Source organism: Daucus carota, chromosome 1 (genome assembly GCF_001625215.2).
Source record: "Daucus carota subsp. sativus chromosome 1, DH1 v3.0, whole genome shotgun sequence".
NCBI classification, from domain to species: Eukaryota; Viridiplantae; Streptophyta; class Magnoliopsida; order Apiales; family Apiaceae; genus Daucus; species Daucus carota.
The window spans coordinates 25430032-25450035 of record NC_030381.2 but is presented as its reverse complement, the minus strand read 5'-3'; the positions used below and the strand labels follow the sequence as shown (position 1 = coordinate 25450035).

Genomic DNA, 20004 nt, shown 5'->3' with positions numbered 1-20004 from the left:
CGCTTCCGAGCGGTTAACTTGATTCGTGCCATACTTGCTTTTTACTGCTAGTTGATAAAACATAGATGCAAGAATGAGCACTTACATACTCAGCAAGCTCACATAATTGTAGATAGCATATAACAATTTATGCATTTAGGGCACAGAAGACAATTTAAATCAACAAAGCATCAAATACCAGAACAAGTTTTAAATCAAAGAATTTGCTGGTCTTCCAACCTCTCGATATCACTACATGGTCCGATCAAATACCATTTCATGAATATCATTCTCCCGTGTAGTCCTAGTGGTCTGATCGTCACCACTAAAGACACACCAACACTCTCTTTGCTAGCATCAGAGTTTAACACTGGAACCCTACTATCTGCCTTACCAGATAATAACTTTCATCTCTACCACGAATTTAATAAATTCGTGTTGACCAACCGAACAAGAATTCTCCGAGTAGAAAGAACATGCTCCGAACAAACTCTTCTGATTTATCAATCAATCACTATTAACCAGAAGATGTGAACAATACATCTTCTATCAGAAACAAATCCTTAACCAATCAATAAATCATTATTGATCAGAAGATGTGAACAATACACTTTCTATCGGAAATAATTCTTTAACCGAGTGAACTTGCCTCGAGTCCTTAGCTTTGAGAATTCCAAAATTATATAATTTTGCTTCGTCCTTTCCAGACAATATATATATTTTATGACACATAAAATAAAAATTTAATAACCTCAACTATTAACAACTTAAAAGGGTTAAATATATACTATCTATTAATAAAAGGTCTCGGAAACTCGGCGGAGAAACTCGGGAAATTCTTGTTCGGCTGGTCAACACGAATTTATTAAATTCATGGTAGAGATGAAAGTTGCTATCTGGTAAGGCAGATAGTAGGGTTCCAGTGTTAAACCCTGATGCTAGCAAAGAGAGTGTTGGTGTGTCTTTAGTGGTGACGATCAGACCACTAGGACTACACAGGAGAACAATATTCACGAAATGGTATTTGATCAGACCATGTAGTGATATCGAGAGGTTGGAAGACCAGCAAATTCTGTGATTTAAAACTTGTTCTAATATTTGATGCTTTGTTGATTTAAACTGTTTTCTGTGCCCTAAATGCATAAATTGTTAAATGCTATCTACAATTATGTGAGCTTGCTGAGCATGTAAGTGCTTATTCTTGCATCTATGTTTTATCAACTAGCAGTAAAAAGCGAGTATGGCACGAATCAAGTTAACCGCTCGGAAGCGGGTGCGAGCTCAGATAAAGGAAAGGCGCATCACTCCAGCTGAAGCTGCCAGACAACGAAGAATAGTAGGGACTCGAGCTGTAGTTGTTTCCTTTTGGTTTCAACCCTGTTTATATGTAATCATATTATTAGTTTGGATGAAAGTTAGACGATCGACCCTGGACTTGTGGAGCTAGAGTTGGATATTGTATAATATTAATATCTATGCAAGTGTTGTTTTGATGTCAAATGCTAGTGATGAGCCAGATCTGCGGGAAGCGGATTTGGGGTCGTCACAGGTTTGGTCAACTCTCGCCCCACAAGTCCAGGTTCGATCGTCTTACAACATTACTACTAAGTCTAACTTGATTACATAATAGCGAGTCTGATTACAGACTATTATAATAACTATAGTTGGTACTACCAAACAACGTAGTCTAGCAGCTTCTGCTTGTGTGATGCGCCTTGTCTTTGCCTTCGCCAAAACCCCTTTCCGGGCCAATCCTTTGAGTTGGGTCATACTCACTCTTTACTGCTCAAAAGGACATAAAGTAGATGCAAGAATGAGCAACCTAATTGCTCAGCAAGTCCACATAGAACAGAACAACAATCAACAGAATATGCACATAAGGCATAGAAAATAATTCAAGTCAAGCAACAAAGCAGCTACCATCAAATGACAATACAAGTTCAAGTAAAGAAAACGCTGGTCTTCCACCTCTCGGTAACACTACATGGCTCGATCAGCACCATTTCGTGAATACCGTTCTCCTGTGTGATCTTTGCAGTCTGATCGTAACCGCACAAGACACACCTACCACTCTCATTTGCTAGCATAAGGGTTAACATTTGTAACCCTAAACTATCTGCCTTACCAGCACTACACCATATATGGTCTATCCTAACATTGCATAATGATGTTGCTACCAAAAATGTTGCCTTAGATGCTTAAAATTTGATTGAACTGGGTGTATACCAACATCATATAGCGGTGTTGCCATTGATCCGAAAACTGTTGCCTTAACCACAAAAAAATCGCAATGCCAACATCTTGCCAACATCTTGTGCGATGTTGCCTTAGAGAAGAGTTAAAATAAAAGAGGGAAACATCCCGCTTTGTTTTGATAGTCGAATTTTTAAACAAAATTCAGCTGCAACCGCCTTAGAAAAAACATATCTCCCGCATATCTCAGACAATTAAAACAAAAATTAAAAACATATCTCTCATCTCTCTCTCTCAGACAAACACATTTCTCTCCTCGAACTCACTCTCTCTCAGACAAAACCTCCCCCTCTCTCTCTCTCGCATTTTCTACTCAATGTCTCCAGTATACCTCTCTTCTGAATCTTCTCCATCTCGCTCTTTCATCTCTTTCTCTCTCCTCGTTCTCATATCTCTCATCTCTCGAAGCTCGAATCTGCAAAAATTTGGGAAAGGGGGCTGGTCCGACGACTTTATAGAAGGAGCTCTGTTGTTTTTCTCTCGTAGCTTTAATTTGGTCGAACTCTAACTATAAGGTATCTCTCTGAGTTCATCTTGTTGATTTGGGGGTTTTAAAACCCTAATTTTTAATTGTTAATTTAGGGTTTCTTCAGTTGGGGTTTAATTGGGTGTTCATTAGGGTTAAATTTGCAAGTCAATTGAAAAACTCTTGGAGTGTGTTTGCTTATCTGCATTTTCCAAGTTTGTATGTGCATTTCTAAATTCTTATTATGTGTTTATTGTTTTTTGTTTGTATTGGAGGATTAATGTATATAAACTTGTTAAACTGCTTGAGAATTAGTTTCAAGTGTATTTTCAAGTGAATTAGTTTTTGTGTATTCCTGGAGAATGTATTTGCTCTTGTAATCTGTACTTTTTCTTGAGTTATAATTTTTATTCTAGTAGTAATGTGTGGAGAATCACAATGACCCTGGACATATGTATTTGCATATTTGGTAATGCTCCCCATTCTCTTAAACTAGTATTTGCACACTCTTGTGTTTAGGTGATATTAATTTAGGTGATATTAGTTTAGGTAATACAAGATCAGCTAGAGTCCCTAAACCACGACCAAATCTACCTAAAATTTTATACTATGAACACAGATTTTATAGTATTACTATTATGCAACCAATCAAGTTTGTATATGGTAATAGTAGATGTCATATGAGTTGCAGACTGGTTAACAGGGGATTTCAAGTGCAATTTTTCTTTTAATAGCATTGTGACTTGCGTTGGGGATTAATAAGTTAGTATATATGTATAAGTTAGTAAATATGTATAAATTAGTTTGTATTACTACTTATTGTAGGAGACATGTTCTTTTTATATGTTATTTGTATGGTCTCTAAACTATAGCAGCCTGCCAACTCTAGAAAGTAATATGTGTAGTGATAACTTAGTAGTGATGATATTATATATATATATATATATATATATATATATATATATATATATATATATGGTATAATATTTAGTATTCATGATATTTAGGCTTATATATTGTATATATGTTTGTAAATATATTTGTTAGGTACTACTGTTAGGTATGGTACTACTATTATATATTGTATAATTGAGTTGTATTTTATTGAACAGAACGTAAAGATGAGTGAAATATGGATTAATCTTCCAAGGTTCAGTGAAGAGTACAACAAGGGGGTTAAAGATTTTGTAGAAAATGCTATGGTTCATTATGCTATAGAAAATGAAATGAAGTGTCCTTGTAGTTTATGTAAAAGTAAGCGATGGTGGGGTGCAGAACAAGTGTATAACCACCTGATTTGTAACGGTCCATCTGTGGTAGAAGTTAGTTGGATTTACGACGTCTCAAATATGGTAAATGGTAGTACTGAATGGATGGATTGTCAAGAAAATGTCGGGTTCGAATTGTTTTTTCTCTCTTTTTCAGAAAAAAGCAAGAACAAATTCAGAATCTCGAAGGCTTATAACTGAAACACATACTGCTGGAAGTAGGAGTTTCGCACAAATAAGTCACAATATGGTAAGTGTTTTCATTTAAATATTTGTTAGGATTATGCTTGTCCTTTTGTTTGTTTCTATAAGTATGAACTGGTTGATGTGGTGAAAACCTTTTTTTTGCAAGGCACTTGAAAGAGCATTGAAGGCTACCCGTGAACAACCACCAGCGCCAATATCAGATGCTGATGTTTATCTTAAAACACGCAAACGGGAAAGCACAAGAACATACAAGCTACCTAGTACCTACTGAAGATGTTGAGAAAAAAGTAGTAAGTTCTCGGACTTCATAATTTGAATACAAATATAAATTATAATCAGTACAGTTATATCCTTGATATTTAGTTTTGCTATTTTAAATACTTTTTGGTAGTTGTAGATGATCAAGACATTTTTTTGCTCAATGTATGCATGTTATTGTTATAGAAAAATGTAGAGAAGCTGCTGAAAGATGGAACAATTGACGAAGCTGATGAAGTTGTTTATGGTGGGAAGGATCACAATCGCACGTTTTTAGTGGGGAGGCTTATTGAGAAAAGGGAAGCAAAGAAAAAAAATGCACGCCCTTTGCCTACCATTCCAGAGAAGTATGTGGCTAGTTTAACTGAACAGATTCGAGATCAAATTGCAAAGGCGATGGAAGAACAAGTGCAGAAGAAGGTTGAAGATAATGTCAAGCTCATGATGTCCAAGCTGGCAGAAAAGAATCCAGGCCTTAATCTCGATATCGAGCTAACCAGTGCAACTGAGCCAACAGTTGAGCCATCACAGGCCAAAAATGGCAGTGATTAACAGCCCTTGATTGATATTTTCCGTATTCTGAACTAAACATGTCCTTGCTTAACTTTTATTTAGGTTTTATATTAAGATGAATTTGTATTTTGGAGAAGTTGGAGGATCTGGTTTTATTTTGAAAGATGTGATGTATTTTGGAGTTGGGGAATTGTCAGTACTGTTTGAGAATTTGGTTGTTTGTTTGCTTGGAAACTTGATATTGTTATTTATAAAGGGATGATCTAATTCTCAAACGAAAGCTTGCAAATTTTTTATTTGAACCTGTTGCCATAGCTTAGAAAAATGTTGCTAAGAAAATTAATTTACAGTGTTGCTATAACATTAAAAGTGTTGGCATAACCATATAATTTGATTTTAGTTATACTTTATGGTAACATAAAATGTGGTGTTGCTATCTAAAAGAGGTGTTACCATAACCTTTAAAGCAACAGTATAATACATGTTGCTGTTAACCAAATAGATGTTGCCATACACTCTATGGCAACGTTATTTACTATATTACCAAAAAATGGACAAAGTGTTAGCAAAACCTCTATGGCCACATGGATTTTCGCAACATCTTCGAAATTGGAAAAAATGTTGCCTTAAACACAATAGCAACATAAATGATGGTTTTAGCAACGAAAATTCGGTGTTAGGACAGACCATATATGGTGTAGTGCAGATAGTAAATTCTCAACTCTACCACGAATTTAATAAATTCGTGTTGACCAGCTTGAACTGATTCCTCCGAATACAAGAAATTTTTCCCAAACAAACACTTCTCAATCATCACTACTCATCTCTATCAAAGAAGTGCGAACAATGCACCCTTTCGTCATAACAAATATTACCCGAAGGTAGAACCAAAAGATAATTACAAGAACTCGATTCCAAAGGATAAGATGATCTCCAAAATGGGAGTAAGTTAATTGTGGTGAGATCATCGCTGCAATGTATTCACCTCAAGTTTTGAAGATTCAAAATATCATCGTTATTAGGATCAGCTCATTCCAGTACAATGGGAGGGCTCAAAGTATAGAAAGTAATATACGAACAATATCTTTAAAGCTTTCAAAATGAAACGGAGATATTTTCTCGATTTACATTGGTACGAAATGAAATATCTTCACAATCAACACTTTTCACACAATCATCAAATAGGCACGAAAAATTCACGTCAAGAGAGGGATAGTGAACTTGCCTGGATTCCTTCGTAAAATAATTCTGAATTAAAATCGAATAATTGAGCTTCACCCTTTCCACATAGGAAATATTCTAAGCCATAAAATAATAAATATTTATGTTAACACTTGCATAGATATTAATATTATACAATATCCGACTCTAGCCCCACAAGTCCAGGGTCGATCGTCTAACTTTCATCCAAACTACTAATATGATTACATATAAACAGGGTTGAAACAAAAAGGAAACAACTACAGCCCGAGTCCCTACTATTCTTCATTGTCTGGCAGCTTCAGCTGGAGTGATGCGCCTTTCCTTTATCTGAGCTCGCACCCGCTTCCGAGCGATTAACTTGATTCGTGCCATACTCGCTTTTTACTGCTAGTTGATAAAACATAGATGCAAGAATGAGCACTTACATGCTCAGCAAGCTCACATAATTGTAGATAACATTTAACAATTTATGCATTTAGGGCACAGAAGACAGTTTAAATCAACAAAGCATCAAATACCAGAACAAGTTTTAAATCAAAGAATTTGCTGGTCTTCCAACCTCTCGATATCACTACATGGTCCGATCAAATACCATTTCGTGAATATCGTTCTCCCGTGTAGTCCTAGTGGTCTGATCGTCACCACTAAAGACACACCAACACTCTCTTTGCTAGCATCAGGGTTTAACACTAGAACCCTACTATCTGCCTTACCAGATAGTAACTTTCATCTCTACCACGAATTTAATAAATTCGTGTTGACCAGCCGAACAAGAATTCTCCGAGTAGAAAGAACATGCTCCGAACAAACTCTTCTGATTTATCAATCAATCACTATTAACCAGAAGATGTGAACAATACATCTTCTCTCAGAAACAAATCCTTAACCAATCAATAAATCATTATTGATCAGAAGATGTAAACAATACACCTTCTATCCGAAATAATTCTTTAATAGTTCCCGGACAAAAGGAAGGTTAAATTACGTAATCAATTTTAGGAGTGCACTTTAATGATTTATAACTTATATTGGAGCGAAGGACATAGTCGAGATATTTAAAACATTATTTGATCAAACAATTAAAGTAATTAAACAAATTAAATAGAGATAATGATAGTGAACTTGCCTCGGGTACTTAGCTTGACAATATTTTTCCTCGGAATTAATACTTATATTTATGCTCCGTCCCTTTATATTCTTTTTATATTAAGGTTGTGCTGAAACTGATCCTTTCCAAGTTAACCTCCTGGTTTATACTTCTGCTCAATTTACTTTCCCCTCTTTTTATGTAAGGAAATAGAAGTGATAAAATGGCAAATCCTTTGGCTTTTTATAGGCACTGCTAATCGTCATTAACATTTAATGACCTTCTAATCTATTATTTGTTTATTCTTCTTTACTTGGGCAGCACACAAAATTCTTGGGCACCAAGGTGTGCACAACTTTTGAGGTTTGCTTATATTATCCTATTTTTATTTTATTTATTTAATTATTATTATTGCCTCGCATCACAGTTATGTCTCGTTTTAATTACTCCCGTTTCGTTTATTTACCAATATTTCAATCCCGACTCATTTAACTATTCTTATTTTGATACTCCAAATATTATCCGTGATTATAAAATACTAGAATAATCACTTAAATAACTAATAATTTCAGTCCCGACTCATTTAACTATTCTTATTTTAACATTATAAAGAAATATTTATTTTACCCGCAATATTTATAATTTCCGGATCAACATAAAACTATACATCTAGCCAATATTTAAATCTTAAGGGTATAAAAATAGATTTAATTAGCTAGCCAATATAACCATACCTCGTACTAGCCTGAAATGCTTTACGGACCAATATTTTTATTAAATTATAATTTTCACACTTATTTAAATAATAACTTTAACTGCATAAAATTAAATAACTAATTTATTTACGTTTTTATAATTTTGCGGTTGTTACATGTAATTAAATTTAATTTATTTTAATTTTAATGTAATATCTATATTTTAGTTGATATTTAATAATTTTATTCATTTATTTTCACTTATTTTAGGAGTCTTTAATTTATTTATATTATCACTTATTTTATTTTAGCAAGTCGTCGGAGAATTTCAGAGAATGTCGGGAAGCCTCCTATACTTGACGGCAAATGGGAGCAAGCTACAAATTCGCGCCCAAAAAGATTTTTCAATTCAAACTTCATGCAATTCTAGTAATTGGATCTTTATATATTATATATGGTTTTCAACATATTCACAACTATTCAAAATCTTTAGCATATCATTGTCTTAATTACAAGAGATTTTATTTTCGCTTTAAATTTTTTTTTATAACAAAACTAATCTCTTGTATTTCTTCATTGATTATTACTTTCAAATATCTTCTTCTTCTCAAACAAAATCAGTTCACATAACTGTCGTTTATCGTAGAAATGTGAACACGATATATGTGAATTAAGATTGTTGTAAGTATCTTGGGCAAATGATCATTGTATGTAGAGTATCAATCGGGCGTTCTTGATATTCAAACTATAACACCAATACAAATTTTTTTGATTTCTTAACCTTATGCGGCTCTTTATTTCAAGAGATCGTGTATATACATACATACACCATATAAATCTATATGAGTTGGGCTCAATGGCGATCACAAATTTTGGAATCCTTAAAGACTAAAAGATCTACCGTTAAAATAATCTAGCAATTAAAGGAAATGATTAAATATTCTTGTCTTGCAATTCTACTAAACAACAATTACGATTATAGTTTACAATATTCTGGCTTCAGTTGTTGCAAGATCATCGACATGAATTTTGATTTTTTATTCAAAACTATTTTTATAATTTACACTATTCTTGTCCTGCAATTCTAGTAAGGTAATATTAATAATTTGTCATGCATATTTTGTGATATATCTACGTTTTATTTTGTCCTACACATTTATGATAAATTTAAGTGCCAGATAAGTTAATTAACTACTTTCCTAAAAAACTGAAAGGATCATAATTGCTGCATAACTCATGCACATCTTTGTCGGATAAGGAAAGAAGTTATTATCTATTTAAATAAAAAAATGTTAAATTTAAAGTGCTTAACAAATTAGAGGTGTTAGATTAGAATAGAATGGAGAGATGTGATCTAGTTTTTTTGTCTCCAAATTATATGATTTCCATTGAATTTTATTCTCTCTCTATATATAAGAATTCATAGTTGTTGAGTTGTAACTTTATTCATCTATTTGTATCGTTCAAGGTGTAATTTTGAGTTGCTATAGGGAGTTCAACAAGCTATTTTCAGCAGCTGGGTTAAGAAAGAAATATAGTTGTATCTTGTTGTTTTATTTAAAGATCAGTAATATATATATATATATATATATATATATATATATATATATATATATATATATATATATATATTTACCATGTTGTCTTTTATCTGCCTGTTCAATACTTTTATTTCTGTACTGCATTATTCAGCCTGCTCTGTTGGTACATTACATTGATAGCCGCTGAACAGTGTTAATCTGTGAGAGGGATAAAATAATAAGAAGATAATCATATTATCGGAAAATATTTATTTACCGATTTTGTATCGCTTGTAGATTTCAATCCATGTCTTAATCTTGTATGCAATATGTTTACAAAGCTACTCTGAATGCTCAATCTTGGGAGAACCGTGTCCGGTGCCTTTTGTATTACTCACATTGTTACATGAAATGACAATTATCTTGTAGCCGACCTTGCACTGCTTCTATTTGTATTACATTGTTTTTTATGTGCTTGCTTTGTTTTTCATACATTGGTGCTATTTTGCATTAATATCTTGTCCAACTTTTGTCCTCTTTTCTTAAAAACACTTCCTAATAATAGCTCCTCTATGGAAGCACAAAATCTTCAACGACCGAAGTAAAATGCTAGATAAAATATGCTATATTTTATTTTATTTAAAAGTGGAAATGACATACATAAGTTGACCGTCGATGTTCGAAAATAACTAAAAATGACCATAATTTTTTGTCAAATTTAATCGTTTATGTAGCATTGGTTTGGATAATTAAAGATAATTTATTTCGAAATTTATTTTATAAGTTAAAAATAATTTTTTTATCAAGCTAAATAAATTTATTAATAATTTATGATTTTTAGATATAAAATTAATAATACAATAATAAATTATAAAAAATAATTATATGCATATTATATTAATCAAGTTAAATTCCAAAATTCAAAATAGATCCATGACAAAAATAAGATTTTCATTTTCTTATCTAAAATTTCATAACTCACTTACAAAACACATATATTATAAAATAAGTCAGTTTGACAATTACAGAAGACAAGGAATGAAACAGGAATACAGGATGAGAAACAAGATTACATTAATTTGGTGAAGATCAAGCATGTATAATACAGAGTACATTGATCTCAGAACATCTGCTGGATATTATTACTAGATTTGATATTTGATTGATATTATTACTAGATTATTACAAGGGTAGCTAATGATGGGGTACAAATACGCGTAGGATCCTCCCCACAAACCAGAGGATTAGAGGCAGGGCCGGTTTTTGAGGCGTGCAAGGTGGGCGACGGCACAGGGCCCCAAAGCTATAGGGGCCTCAAAATTTAGAAATCAATGTTTTATTTAATAAAATTAAATTTCGAAAATGAAATTGAAAATTAAAAATTATATATTTATTTTAATTCTGTTTATTTATAGATAAATAATTACATAATCTAATAGATTAGTTTATTATGTCTATTTGCATTTAAAATCTTTTATGTTGTATCTTTACTTTTTATATAATAATTTCTCTTTTATTAAATGTTTTCATAATGTTTTTTACATATGATATTTTTTCATATGTCCTATAAATTTCATTCTTTTCAATGACATATAGATATATCTCATATAAATTCATATTAATTTTGTTTAAAATATTAAAATTACTATTATTTAATAACATTATTTATCTTATTTTAAGTGACATGTTTTAATTTTATAAAAAAATAATATTTTTATTATTTATTTATTTTTATAATATACATATTTTTTATTATTATTTGAGGCCTAATTCATATTATAGCACAGGGCCCCAAAATTCTCCCAGACGGCCCTGATTAGAGGAACACACTTCACTCCAAATTTGCCAATGAAAATGCAAATGACACCTTTGTTAACATTTCTAGCCACAATATTCATTGCTCTGCCTTATGTTCAATCAAGCCTTAGCAACACTGGTGACATAAACTGGTGGTGCAACCAGACACCGAATCCGAAACCATGCACATATCACATGAGCCACATTCCGGGACAAGAGGGTACAAAGATTTCAAGAAAGCAATTCTTAAACTTGGCTGAACAATCAGCCTTGGACGGGGTAGTATCCGAATTAGGATACATAAAATCACTGGAGCCGAATGTTATTAACAATGCTGAGAGATCAGCTTGGTCAGATTGTTTACTGTTCTATAATCTCACTGTGAAGTCCCTGAGCAAGATTGTTGATGTGAACAAGAAAAGTACAGCTGCTGACATTCAGACGTGGCTTAGTGCTGCGTCGACAAACATCATTACGTGTGACGAGGGCTTCTCTGATGTCAATGTGACCAACAATATCTATCCACTTGTGATTGCAAACAATGTGACAGAGCTGATAAGAAACTGTCTGGCTGTGAACAAGGTGTTTTTCGACCAAGAAAAAGGGAAGAGGCACAAGGGGTCTCGTAAATCTTTTCCAGGTAATGATAGTGTTTTTGGGAATGCGGACTGTGTGGTGGCTCAGGATGGCTCTGGAGATTACGAAACTATTACAGAAGCTCTACAAGCATCAGCCAAGAGACAGGATGTCAGTCAGAGGTTTGTCATACAAGTGAAACAGGGGACTTACGCGGAATATCCTGTTGTTGAGGCTGAAATGGAGAATGTTGTGCTAGTTGGGGAAGATATGGAGAACACCATAGTTACCGGGAACCAAAGAGGTGCTCCTGGTCGAACCCTCATGGATACGGCAACTTTCAGTAAGATATTCTACCTCCATTGTTAATATTTTGAAGATTTCAAATTATTTTCTTATATAATTGATACAGAAGATTTTTCTTATAACAATATCTAGCAGCCAGGCTTTTAACAAAAGTTTAATACATCTAGCTCTTTTTGACAGTTGGACGGGAAAAATGATCTCGTCCAACGGTTAAAAAGCACTAAACATGCCGCTATAATTCTAGCCGCTGGATATTCATCCAACGGCCAGGAAGCTGTATTGGATAAGGGGTCCTTGGCAGACATATGCGAGAGACCAAAAGCCCTTACAATATAGTATTTTTGCACACCACAGACTAACACAGATTTAAATGCCAGAGGTCTTGGGGAAAGGATTTGTAGCAAAGAGCATTACATTCGAGAACACTGCTGGCACGGATGCTGGACAAGCCATAGCCTTATATTCGCAAGCAGACCACTCTGCTTTCTACCTCTGTGGTTTCAGAGGTTACCAAGATACCCTCCTGGCAGGCTCGAATCGACAATTCTACAGAGAATGTAAAATATCTGGAACAGTGGACTTCATCTTTGGCGATGCTTCTGTTGTTTTTCAACAATGCAGCATTTTGGCAAGCAAGACAGACAGAGGCCTAGTGATCACAGCTCAAGGCCGGACAGACCCGAACAATCCCACAGGGACCGTGATCCAGAACTGCTCAGTCGCTGCAGGACCCGATCTGCAACCGGGGGTTACAGCCTACTTAGGACGTCCATGGAAAGATTACTCAACTGTTGTCATCATGCAGAGCTTTCTTGACAGCATTGTGAGCCCGGAGGGGTGGTTGGAATTTCAAGGAACAGGTTCGACTAGAGATGCAACTGTGTACTATGCAGAGTTTGACAACAATGGACCAGGCTCCGCAACTGATGGAAGAGTTAAGTGGCCTGGGTACCATATTATAACAGATTCATCTGATGTTGAGCAATATAGTGTTGCCAACTTCATCGATGGCGAATCCTGGCTACCGGACACTGGTGTACCATTTGATTCAGGCATCTAAATGGGGCAAGTATACTACAAACAATTCTTTTTTCTTTGTATACAGATTTTGATACAGATGATCTATGAAAGTTGTCTTTCACTGAACGACTTAGAAGTGACAGTAAAATTTGTCAAAATGACTATAAGCCTAGTTACTTAAAGCAATTATCAAAATCAGAGTAACTTTCTGTTTACATCCTTCCAGGAAACCTCACCAGTGTTAATAGACTTTTGCATCTTTTCCTTTGCTTACTTTTCAAAATTTACTAAATTAAATTCGTTTTGTCATACTTAATTAAATTAGTATGGCCTTTGCACAAACTAATGTGAAAATTTAAGAAAGAATTAGACCGGACATATCTAATTAAGAAAAGTCAAGATGTCATGTATCATTAATATTCTCTCATTTCCATTTTAATAGTCTAGTTTCAATATAATTTTATACTATTTTTCAACAATGTTTGTGGAGGGTGTATTCAACTGGGATTTAAAGGATTTTATATAGTCTATAATTTAATGGATTGTATCCGATTTTGATTTTATGCGGATTCTTGATAAAATATCAAAAGTTGACGAGAGTTTTTAGAATTTAAGAACAATACTTCAAAATTTCATGGATTTTGATAGTATTTCAAATTTCTTGGATTACATTAAATATATTGAAAAATGGCCTATAATATATATTGAAGGATCCCGCAAAATCCATCATTTTATGAGTACTCCAAAAATCCATCCCTCAACATTTGAATACCAACATATTTAATGAATTTTAAATAATTTCAATTGTATACCGTTGGATTTTAAAGTATAGATTGAAATCCTCATTGAATACCATAAAATTTTGTAATATAATTTAAAATCCTAAAAGTTAACTCAAGATTCTAATATTTTTTTTAAAATCCAAATTGATTACACTCGGATTTCATGAATGAAGAAAATCCTTTAAAATCACCATTGAATACACTCTCTGTAATTAATTCACACAACTTTCAAAACTTTTTAAGCAAATAATTATGAAATTCTAATATAATAAACTGGGATTTGATTATACTTATATATAACTAATATAATTTTAATAAATATTATATTTAATATTTCTAAATATATATAAAATTTATAAAAGATATTATTAAATAAGTACGAGAGACCATTCAATACCGATATATATCAATCTATGTAATATGATATTCATGGACTTATTTTGGATTTAAGGTGAAAACTAGGGCTCTTCACGAACCGAGCTGTTCACGAACAAGGTCGAGCTCGGCTCGATAAAAATTATGTTAGACTTGGTTCGTCAAGAACTCGAATACGAGCTTGAACACATAAATGTGTTTGTTAAAAAAACTAGCTCGAGCCGAGTGGTGTGTTCGGCTCGAGCTCGGCTCGAACTTGTTCGGCTCGAGTTTGGCTTGTTAAAACTCAAAAAAATATAATATATTCGGGATATTTTATAATACATACATGTTATTGAACTCAGAATTTAACATCTAATATATCTATAGATTTTAGTGATGCAATCAAAGTTTCGAAAAAATATAATTTTATTTGGTTTATTATTTTATCAATCACAGATCAGTTTGATTAGTAACACTAACTAGTGTTTAATCCTGAGTTGGTGTTTCGATTTTTTAAAAAATATTTTTCATCGATCCAACCATATAGATGTCATCATTTATATATTTTAGTTATGTAACCAAAGTTTCGGAAACTAATAATTTTATTTGATTTGCTATTTTAACAGTCAAGTAGATGTTTGTCTAGTACCGCTATCTAGTGTTTAAACTTGATTTAGTGTGTTGATAGAGGAATTTGGTGAATCAACAAACGTGAGGTTCGTTGCCGGAATTAGGTGTAACGCGATGATTGTACGACAGAAATCCGCCGTAGGATGGTGGCTTTAGGTGTTTAAGGGTGGCTGAGATCAAGGGGATATATTTATGCAATTCTGCTCTCGTTCTCACAACTCTCGATATATCCCCTTGATGTGCCTACGTACCTTATTTATAGGGATCAAGCCATACGTAGTTCTATTGAACCAAGACTCTTAGTTTAATCAGGATTAGGCCTCTTGGGGATAAGACCAACCTTGAGTCGGTGACTTATCTCTTAGACGTCCTACTCCAGTTAGAATTAGCCTTGAGGCCAACTACCTGAGTCCTAATCCATGTACATCATTGATACGATATTATCCCAACCACGGGAGATAACACTAACCGCTACGTTTCGTATCATGGGGAAGTCATCTGGTAGAGCCGTGACCATTCCTCGAGGCGTAAGGATGCGCCTTTACCTCCCAACGAAGGTTATCACCAAGAGGTAAGGCAATCAAGGAGCCAGGATACACGATCGTCTCAATCCCCTGATGAGGGCAACTCACCAGAATACAGGATCTAGACATATGATCGCTCTTCATGTTACCCCGGAGGGCGCCCTTCGAGAATCGTGATCACCTCAAGCCCCCGGTTAACTCGGCAGATAGCAGGATTGAGGATTGTAGATCACGCCAGATGAGCCCGGCGACTTCCAGATGAGCCTGGTAACTACAAGATGAGCCTGATAACTACAAGATGAGCCTGGAAACTAGTCTTCGTATCCCTCAGAAGGGTCGTCATTTAGACTCACTCACCCTCGCCCAGTGCTCACTCACCTTACCTTATCATATTATAACTTATGGTTTATCATATTATAACTTATGGTCGCGACCCCTGAGGACGCGCCCTGACCTTCGTTACTCTCATTGGACATTCATCAAACCTGTAGACAAACGTCCCTTACCATTAGGCCGCGCCCACGGAGACATCTCGCGGAGCCTTGTGTCAAAATCACATGGCCAATTTTGGCAACATAGTGTTTCGATCTTTTAAAAAATATTTTTTTAACGATTTAACCGTATGGATGTTTAATATTTTAGATTGAGTGTAAAAACAAAAACGAGGATAAGTAGATATTATTAATAAGCCCTTATATTCATATTTAATATCATTTGCTAGAATATTTAATAATAATGTACACTTAAAAAAAAAGATAGCCAATAATATACCTTTTACGTCATTACCGTCTTTCGTGAAGTTCTGATGCACAAAAAGAGTAAAAATACATACACACATAAAAATAACCCACGTTCTCTTATTTTAAATAGTAGGTAAACTTATAAAATCTAGTGCTTAACATGTGTTCGTGATCAAATCATAGAAAAATTGATAAAAATTTCATTACATCTGCTACTTTTTTCCAACCACTTAACTTAATTATATTTATCACATTCTTTTCACTAAATTACACTTTTTATTAATTTTCGTGCCTGACCTCTTATGTATACTACTCCATGACACGGAGGGAGTACTCGCGTGGAAAGATTTGTTAAATTTTAGAGTGATTGACACTTTGCATCATCAGTTTAGATATTTTTTTGATTTAGTCTCAAACAAATTTTTTTGGTAATATGCATCCTAAAGTTTAAGAAGCACTTCGATTTGCACCTCCTTGATCATATTCCGTCAAATTGACTGTTAAAATTAACAGAGACAGGGGTAAAATAGTAATTTAGGGGGCATGAAGAGGGGTTCGATGATAGAGCGGTTGTATTTTCTGATTTTACAGAAATGTAATTTAACAGTCAATTTGACAGAATATGATAAAAAGGGTTCAAATCGAAGCGCTCTTTAAACTTTACGGTGCATATTGCTAAAAAAATTTGTTTGAGACCAAATCGAAAAAACGCATAAACTTAAAGGGTGTAAAGTGTCAATTATTCTAAATTTTATAGCTGAAACATCTTTTTTTTGAGTAAATAGCTGAAACATCTAATAACGTTATTTCGACAAATTTTAGTTCCTAAAAATCAGACCTCTAGATTTGCAGGTCGGGAAAAAGTAGCTGAAACTACTCGAATTTTAAGATAAAAGTCATCATTTAAACTTGGAGTAAAATTTTAATACACAATCGATGTATATTTTTTAATAAGATTACGAATACAGCACAGTTTCAAAGATTATAACGCAATGCGAAAACCTAATACAAGTACTCCAGATAATAGACGATTGATGCGATCTGTTATTGATACATTCCCGAGCAGGACGCACAGAATATGGTTTTGCATGGTGCACATTCAAGGACAGCCCTGCCAATACTAGACCAGTGACATTTTCCGCAACTACGAACTTTCTTGTTGAGTACCAATGTGAGGCTGTGAGGATGGAGATGGTCTTTAATAATATCAGTAGCACCATACTTGACATGTGAGAAGTTGAGATAACATGATTTATCATAACATCTTAGATGAAACGAAAGATCACAATCATCGCAGTGATAGAACCAAAAGTTTGTGTCCAAATCTTGAGAACAGAACTCACATTGAAACTCATGTTCGTGATCCTCGACCATGCCAGGATCAAAAATCAAGCGGAGGGGGTGAGGATCCCACCCATGTTTAACTCTACTTGCCTTCATAATACATCCTGCACATAAATGGAAATCACAACCTTCGCAACCGTGCCATGTATAAAAGTACCTCTTATCATCACATGCTTTGCAACTTGTAGGCTTATAACTATTCAAGTGAAGTGGGTGAGGGTGGGACTCGTGTTTGATCATTTTGGGTAGGGCTGAGCATGCTATATGTTCTTCAAAAGGCAACGAGTTTCTTGGCTCATCTCCGCGGAAAGATATAACATTGCCCCAATAATGACAGCCATGACAAAGAAAAAGCTTGTATGCTGGACTGTACTTGTTATATAGAATTCTATGAGATGGACTTTGGGGGTTGGTGGTGGGTAATTCACCGCAGAATTTATGCAGAAAATATTTACAAGGAACACAAGCATAGAAAAGATGGCCATCATTTCGGATGGGTTTGGCACAGCCATCGCATATGAATAATACATCTTTCTCATCATTTAACTGATCAACTGTAACAAGCTGCAGGGGATGTTCACCATGAGCCCAATCTTTAAGACGACCTCTTGGGCTACATCCTTCCTCGTTCTTTGGACGACTCATCTCCTTGATAAATTGCTCAAACAATAAATTTACAGATGATTCAGTAGCTGCTGGGAAGTGCACAAGATCGGGATATTCTTCGTTTTCAGAAGAGCTGAGAAGACAGGAAAATATAACAAGATATAGCTAGAATTAAGGCCAAATGTAAAGAAATAAAGAAGCACGAGTCAAATAAATATGTAAATATTGATGCATAAGTAAAGTACCACCTCAACATCTGCCTTGATCTAGCACATTGAAAATGGGCGAAATATCTGCATTTGGAACAATAGTAAAGCCAATTTAATTCACCCAGCTCTCCATTGCAGAGTCTGCAATACTGTGCAAATTTATGATAAACTTGTGGCAAAGAAAATGAGAGCATAAGAGGGTGTTTTTTGTGAAAATTAAAGAGGAAAGAGGTAGGAGCATCCGCGCAGCTCTTGTGCATCCAAAACGGACAATCCACACATTTATATGACATGTCTTTAGTACTATCCTCCATGTTGCAAGCATCACATTTAAATGAAGTTGGACGTTGGATCAGGGCTAGTTGGTGTTGAGTGTGAGATTGATGAATAAATTTACGACTTATGAAAGAATCAACTTGGAACATGGCACATTTAAGGCAAACACAGAAGAGAAAACCAGGACTGCAGTAAATCCATGGCATTTGTTTCATACACAATTTACAGGGATAAATGTCACCTGGACGGTTCAAAAAAGTTTGTAAAAATGTTTTGTTAGCGCGGGGATTGATAAGGAGGTCCAGGAACTCTTCTCGGTTTCTTAGGCTTTGAATTCTACGGGGTGACTCTGCACATGTTTTGTGGAGTAAGAATTTAAGACATTTTTCATCGACATCCTTATTATCAGTACCTGGGATGCCTGTGATGCTGCTTCTGCGGCTGCAACTGAAAACAAATGACTTACATGAGACGATCTCTTCGTTGCAGGCATTACACATATCACTCGCTCTAGCAATGTAATCTTCATTCAGGATCAGTGGATGCTCGTGGCTGAAATGATCCATTCCTATATCTCTTTTTTTGGTTTTGATTTTTGTATAGTGGAATAAGAGATGGATCTGTTTCCTATATTCAGATCTCTAAGAAGTTGCTTAGTTATAGTGATATGTGTTTTGCTTTCTCCTTTTTCTTTTCATAGAAAAAGAAAAAGAATTATTACAGATCTCCAAGAACTTTTAGTTATATATGTTGCTTTTTTATTTTGTTACTCGCAAGCAATCACTTTGGAATATAGTCCTTTAGGCACTCATCAGTTTATTAATCATGCAAGCGAATTAAGATACTCTGATTTTTCTTAAATCTATCTTAACTAGAAGCTTAGCAGATAAAAAAGCCGATGTGTAATAATATTAATGCAAGAATCTAATACAGGAACTCGAGATGACAGACGACTGATATAAATCTGTTATGCAGATTTCACCAAATTTCTTTGGCTAAGAGATAACAACAATTTGTCACAACAGCTCTGACAGAATATGGTTTTGCACAGTGCACATTCAAGGACAGGCTCGCCAATAGTTCCTCTGTCACATTTCCCACAACGACGAGCCTTCTTGTCTAATACATATGTAAGGCCGTGTGGATGGAACTGGTTTATAATAATATAAGTAGCACCAAACTTGATCCGTGAGTAGTAGAGATGACACGAAAATTCATAGCATCCGATATGAAATGAAAGATCACAGCCACTGCAGTGGTAGAACCAAAAGTTCGTGTCTATCTCATGAGAACAGAACTCACACTGAAACGCATGCTCATGAGAAGCCCTTGTTTTTCATCCAAGAAACACCAAGCCATTGATTTGAGTTTAAGAATGATGTCTGGTC

The 20004-nt window shown here is 34.5% G+C and overlaps 4 protein-coding genes across 5 annotated transcripts; 3 read left to right on the top strand and 1 right to left on the bottom strand.

Moving 5' to 3' along the window:
• Nucleotides 1–2113: 2113 nt before the first annotated feature.
• Nucleotides 2114–5212, top strand: LOC135150834 (uncharacterized). 2 transcript variants are annotated; one of them, XM_064088159.1, is made up of 4 exons: nt 2114–2747; nt 4124–4216; nt 4319–4463; nt 4618–5212. In XM_064088159.1, exons 3-4 carry the CDS (start codon nt 4374–4376, stop codon nt 4981–4983), a joined length of 456 nt encoding a protein of 151 aa, XP_063944229.1. In that variant the 5' UTR covers nt 2114–2747; nt 4124–4216; nt 4319–4373; the 3' UTR covers nt 4984–5212. The 2 variants fall into 2 exon arrangements, with proteins under 2 accessions (XP_063944229.1, XP_063944227.1); XM_064088157.1 differs by having other exon boundaries at nt 3811–4216.
• A 6091-nt stretch (nt 5213–11303) lies between these two features.
• Nucleotides 11304–12464, top strand: LOC108219818 (probable pectinesterase/pectinesterase inhibitor 17). The gene is made up of 2 exons (XM_017393351.1): nt 11304–12155; nt 12309–12464. Exons 1-2 carry the CDS (start codon nt 11304–11306, stop codon nt 12462–12464), a joined length of 1008 nt encoding a protein of 335 aa, XP_017248840.1.
• A 34-nt stretch (nt 12465–12498) lies between these two features.
• Nucleotides 12499–13188, top strand: LOC108219809 (pectinesterase 2-like). The gene has a single exon (XM_017393339.1). It carries the CDS (start codon nt 12499–12501, stop codon nt 13186–13188), a length of 690 nt encoding a protein of 229 aa, XP_017248828.1.
• Nucleotides 13189–17085: 3897 nt separating this feature from the next.
• LOC108196086 (uncharacterized) lies at nt 17086–19259 on the bottom strand. The gene is made up of 2 exons (XM_017363188.2): nt 18380–19259; nt 17086–18264 (listed from the first exon to the last, which is right to left on the bottom strand). Exons 1-2 carry the CDS (start codon nt 19180–19182, stop codon nt 17226–17228), a joined length of 1842 nt encoding a protein of 613 aa, XP_017218677.1. The 5' UTR covers nt 19183–19259; the 3' UTR covers nt 17086–17225.
• Nucleotides 19260–20004: the final 745 nt, after the last annotated feature.